This window comes from Dendrobium catenatum, unplaced genomic scaffold (genome assembly GCF_001605985.2).
Source record: "Dendrobium catenatum unplaced genomic scaffold, ASM160598v2 fragScaff_scaffold_750, whole genome shotgun sequence".
In the NCBI taxonomy this organism is placed as follows: domain Eukaryota; kingdom Viridiplantae; phylum Streptophyta; class Magnoliopsida; order Asparagales; family Orchidaceae; genus Dendrobium; species Dendrobium catenatum.
This window is the reverse complement of record NW_021319212.1, coordinates 593,693-599,498: the sequence shown is the minus strand read 5'-3', so window position 1 is coordinate 599,498 and position 5,806 is coordinate 593,693. Positions and strand designations below refer to the sequence as shown.

General features: G+C 36.2%; 1 protein-coding gene across 1 annotated transcript in view; it reads right to left on the bottom strand.

Moving 5' to 3' along the window:
• Positions 1 to 2,661: 2,661 nt before the first annotated feature.
• LOC114580089 (uncharacterized mitochondrial protein AtMg00810-like) overlaps positions 2,662 to 5,806 on the bottom strand; it is a 7,411-nt gene continuing 4,266 nt past the window's right edge. The window contains exons 2-3 of the mRNA XM_028696496.1: positions 3,067 to 3,803; positions 2,662 to 2,814 (exon numbers count right to left, since the gene is read on the bottom strand). Of these exons, the coding sequence (XP_028552329.1) occupies positions 2,662 to 2,814; positions 3,067 to 3,803 (890 nt within the window). The remainder of the gene's footprint in view (positions 2,815 to 3,066; positions 3,804 to 5,806) is intronic.

Here is a 5,806-nt window from a genome sequence, read left to right as displayed (position 1 = left end):
TTGTTAGATAAGGCCAAGTCTTCCCCCCAAGGAACAACCTCATTGTAATGAACTACAAATACTAGTGGATCATTTCAAACTAGGCAGGCCCCATGGCTTTTCCCCCGTTTCTAGGGTTTCCACATAAAAACTCTGGGGCCTATTATGAATGTTGCACTCTCTAGTTGGATCTTCGTACAAAGCTAAGACGTTAAACTACATATATATTTCTCTACCCACTGCGAATATTTCATGACTCAACAACTGTTAGTTTATTTTTTGTCCTTTAGCTATTCTTCTGTATTTAGGACTAATTGAAGATGATGTATTGTAATTATATGATTCTTGAGTATTATATATGATTTTGGAATAAAAATGTAGATGTATTTTAATGTTTTGATTACTAGTTTTGTTTCAGTTTATATTATATTGATAAGAGTGAAATAGATAGCTCTGATGTTGTTTTTAAAAGGTAAAAGCATAATTCTTCCAAATTAAACTTAGGGGCGTCACACGATGGAGCAATAGTGCAAGCATTTAGAAAGAAATAAGGTCGAAACCACAGACAAGCGAGAAACCAATCGTGTGACAGAGGAAATAGGGAGGTAAAAGCAGTAATTGTAATTATCTTTCGCAGAGGGCGAATGGAAGTGATCTATTTGACTCCAAATAGGTTTCAGTATGTATTAAGGCACTTGATTAAAAATGTCGTAATATTAATGCAGTAATTTTTATTTATTTTTTATTTTTTTGAAAAGAAAGTTGGGTGATATCCTCAAATAAATTTGAGTCCAACATATGGCATCTTCTACCGTATGACTTCAAAAAAATTCAAGTGGGTTTAATTTTCATAATTCCATTAAAAAGGCAAAACCAAAATATAATCATTACTTGTTAGTGGCCAAATTGTTGTTAAACCATCATCATTCAGAAGGTCAAAAAGTTCAGAAGAACAAATATTCTCGCAGAAGAAAATAGTGGAAAGAAACAAATTGAGGGCTGCTGATGGAGACATTGGTTGGCTTGAACAAAAGTTTGGTAATTGTTGTAATAAAGCTTAAGACCCTTCTTTAACATCCTTCATGATTACGACTTGCATCACTTGCAAAAAGGTGGTCCAGTAAGTGCAAATAATTGTGTTTGTTCTTCAAATTGATGACAACGAGATTTTACTCCCCAAGGATATTTATGATCTTATGTTGCCAAATGAAATCTGCACACAAGACCATCTATTTATCGAGTTCTGTCATGGCATATTTCTTAGGATTTCTCTAGGAGTTCTATCATGGCATATTGCTTAAGTTAATATTTTCAGAATTATTCAAAATTTGGTGTACAAGCTTATAATTTATAGATGAAAAGCCAAAAGCATTCTTGATCTATATGGAAGAAGAAAAGGATCATTATAGAGGCGACTACTTTCCTCACATGAGATGTAAAGTTGAAATATAGGCAATAAAGTGCTGTGGCCCCAAGATTTGATTCATTTTAAAATTGGATTCCCCTTCCCAAATCAATGAATTCGGCTGCTTGTTGCCTTCGCCAATGGAAGGCATCAATGCTAAAAGGAGAGTAGCAGCTAATGGGCTCCCACAGGCTTCTCATTTCCGCTCTCTCTCTCTCTCTCTCTTTCAAGCTACTGAACGTATTTCAAAATTTATCAAAAACTGTATTTTATAAACAAGTATTTGAAAACAAATTAGTAATCCATTAAATATACCAATTAAACAAAAAAGTTTATATATATGAATAATAATAGATGACAATATGTGCTAGACAGTATGATACTACTGTCAATAATATTAATATATACATTTATCATTAATTAAATTAGTCTCACATGTACTAGACAATACATGCAATGGCGAAGTTCAAGTGGGAGCCCTGAGGGCATTGCCCCCACTGGTACATTAACCACAGTGTATATAAAAGCTCATAACATAATCACAAAAACATATAGCAAAAACCCACAACAATCATGATATTTGTGGAAATCGAACGTAGTACTCTGGGTGCTGTGAACAGACCTTATGATTTGGCTAGGAAGCCATTGGTACTTCTATTACGCTCAAATTCTTCCCTTCATCTTACATTTGTGTGTGTATATAAAATTTCTATGTTATACATTTCTATTTTTATAAAACAAATACTTAAATATTTAAGATGAAATATGATAATTATAGATTTTTGTCTATGTCTAATAAAATATAAATTTAAATAAATTATTAAAATAAATATTAATATTTTTTAATGATGAAAATATTACTTCAAAGCATTACGTGGCAGATACATGCTGGGAGTACTGTGGGCACGAACCCCACTCAGAATTCAAATTTGTCTGTATGTTAGCATAAAAAAATACCTAATTCTCTACAATCCCCTATGTAGCTTTGCAATATGGCTCCAGTATTTTTGACTCTATTCCTTTGGGTATTTCAGCTCTCTCAATGTGTATATCGATAGCTGCTAGTGGTAGCCTACAGTTCTCACTATGACAGTGCCTAATGAGTCGAAGTAGTGAGAAGTCGTCCTCATCGCAACGTAGCCGGCAACACCGTCCACGCGGATTGCTGACTTGTTCGGTTGGTATTTCTTATTTTAGGCTAATTAGTGCTTCACTAATTTCGTTTTTACCAAAACAGAATATTATTCAATTGATAAAAGGAGTACAACATCGAGAGGTCAAAAACCAGGGTATACAACAGCAAAATCTAGCAAAACCAAACATAGCAGGATAAACAACAAAATTGACTCAGGAATGGAGGCCCCCACATCAATCTCGCAGTCAGGCACAGACCATTCGTAGGTGACAGTTATACCAACACAGTCTAGAATCTGATGACAAACCAAGAAGCTCAAATAGAGAATAGGAAATGAAAACTTTATTATGCTTAAATGTATTACAGGCAGACCTATATATAGATACAGATGACCTATACACGGTCAGGATTAAATGCATCCTAACCGTCCAATACAATATATCTAATATCCCCCCTCAAGTTAACCATGGATGGTTAGCTTGTTTCTAAGAAATAAAAATCTGGTAGCAAATAAAGATTTGGTAAACACGTCCGCTGGCTAGTCTACAGACGCAATGTGATGGACAGTGATATGCCCATTCTTGATGCAGTCCCGAATAAAATGGTAGTCCACCTCAATGTGCTTTGTTCGGGTATGAAAGACTGGGTTATTTGCAAGATCCAAAGCTGAAACATTGTCACAATATAGAGGTGTTGCCGTCTTCCATGGAATTTGAAAATCTGAGAGCAGTCTTCGTAGCCACATGATGTCACTTGCTGTAGATGCAAGAGCTCGATACTCGGCTTCCGTCGAGGAGCGAGCAACCATAGGTTGCTTCTTAACGGACCAAGAAAGGAGATTATCGCCCAAAAATTCACAAAATCCAGAGATGGAACGTCGATCATTGGGATTGGCAGCCCAATCGGAGTTGGCGAATGCTTGCAGGTTAAATGTAGATGGACGAATGGGCAGTGAAAATTCTGCCGTGCCTTTGAGATACCGAAATACTCGTTTGAGAAGCTGGTGATGAACCTGATATGGCTTGTGCATTTTCTGACATAAGTAATTAACTGCAAACATAATATCCGATCGAGTAATAGTAATATACTGTAAAGAACCGACCAATTGTTTGTAATCAGTGGGTTTTTCGAAAAGTTTGGATTTTTCAGAGATAATAGGCAGTTTTGACAGTAAAGGACTAGTAACAGATTTGCATTGAGACATACCATTTTTGTTTAGCAAATCCTGAATGTATTTTCTTTGAGATAGATACATGCCTGTAGACTTGGAAACTATTTCTATGCCTAAAAAATAAGTAACAGGACCTAAATTCCGTAAGTTAAAAACAATATGCAATGTGCTAAGTAAACATTGAATTTCATTAGCATTGTTACCTGTGAGGAGTAAATCATCAACATAAATAAGTAAATACATAGAAATAGAGTCTTTGTGAAAAATTAAAAGTGAGGGATCTGTTTTGCTTGCTTCAAACCCATATTTAACTAAGGTGTCGGACATAGTGGAGAACCACTGCCTTGGTGACTGTTTTAAACCATAAATGGCTTTATGAAGTCGACACACATGAGTGGGGTATTGCGGATCAATGAACCCTGGTGGTTGTTTCATAAAAACTTGATCCGATAATGTGCCATGCAAAAAAGCGTTAGAAACATCTAAATGGTAAATCGGCCATTGTTTAGTAACAGCAACAATAAGAAGTAATCTAACGGTAGGAAATTTAGCTACAAGACTAAACGTATCCGTATAATCAAAGCCATATTCTTGTTTAAACCCTTGAGAAACTAAACGAGCTTTGTGACGAGAAATGGTACCATTAGAATTAGATTTTGTTTTGAACAATCATTTACATCCTAACACATTTTGATCATTAGAATGAGGAACCAAGGACCACGTTCCCTGCATTTGTAAAGCTTGAAATTCGGTAGACATAGCCTCACGCCAATTAGAAAATTTTCTAGCTTCGGTAAATGAAGTGGGGGGAAAGAGGTATGATATCTGTTTGCAGATAAAAAATCCTTGCCGGTTTAAGGGAACCAGTTTGCTTGCAAGTGATCATAGGATGGCGGTTAACAGGAACCAAAGATGAGCTAGTTTGGACAGAGGTATTGGATTGATTTATATAAGATGAATATGAATCTGGAGCCGGTGAACGAATAATATCCGGTTGAATTTGCTGAATTGAAGGGGTCGGTGCAGAAGTAGCAGAAGGACCATAAGTTGTAATAGGAGAAGTAGCCGTGGTAGGAACTAAAGTGAGAGGTGGAATGAAAGAATGTGAGGACAACTTAGGTTGTGTGGAAATCATAGAATTCGAAGGAGCAGTAAATCGGAAAGGAAATTCTGTTTCAACAAATTTAACATGCCGAGATAGATATATGTGATTGGTTAAAGGATCAAGGCATTTATAACCAGAAGTGTTATCAGCATAGCCAAGAAAGACACAAGAAATGGAACGAGGCTGAAATTTGTTTCGATGAACCGGAGGTAACCAGGGATAGCAGAGACTACCAAACACTCGCAGATGATTGTACTCAGGTTGGTGTTTAAACAAGCATTGATGTGGTTATAACTTATACCGAGAGTTGATGGGCAATCTATTTATAAGATAAACAGCCGTAGACAAAGTATCAACCCAAAATTTATGAGGTAAATTTGCAGAAAATAAAAGAGCACGCATAGTTTCTATTAAATGTCTATGTTTTCTTTCAGCTATACCGTTTTGTTGGGGAGTATACGGACATGTAAACCTGTGAGCAATGCCAAAATTTTTTAAACACTGTTGAAAAGATTTATTGAGATATTCTCCACCTCTATCAGATTGTAAAGCTTTAATCATTGTTTGAAATTGATTTTCAACTAGCTTCTTGAAATAAAGAAAAGTTTGCATAGCTTCAGATTTACGTTTAAGCGGAAAAATCCAAGAATAGCGTGTAAAATCATCAACAATCAGCATGTAATATCTAAAACCTTGACAAGAATCTAACCCTTCGGCTATTCACACTAACCAAGTGTAGGCAGCGAACCCTTCGGCTATTCACACTCTGCAAGTGTAGGCAGGGAACCCTTCGTCTGTTCACACTCTCAAAGTGTCGACAGAGAACCAGATCTCCTTGACAGATCTTCTCACAAGAATCTAGAAGGAAGAAAGAAAAGAGTGAAGTAATCCTAATTCACAAGTAGAGACTCTTACCTTTGAAATCCAAGTGAAGCCTTCTCGCTCCAATGGTAGGAATCCTCCTTTGAATGCTCTCTTCCACTCTCTCCTTGGCTATTCTCTCAAGAGGCA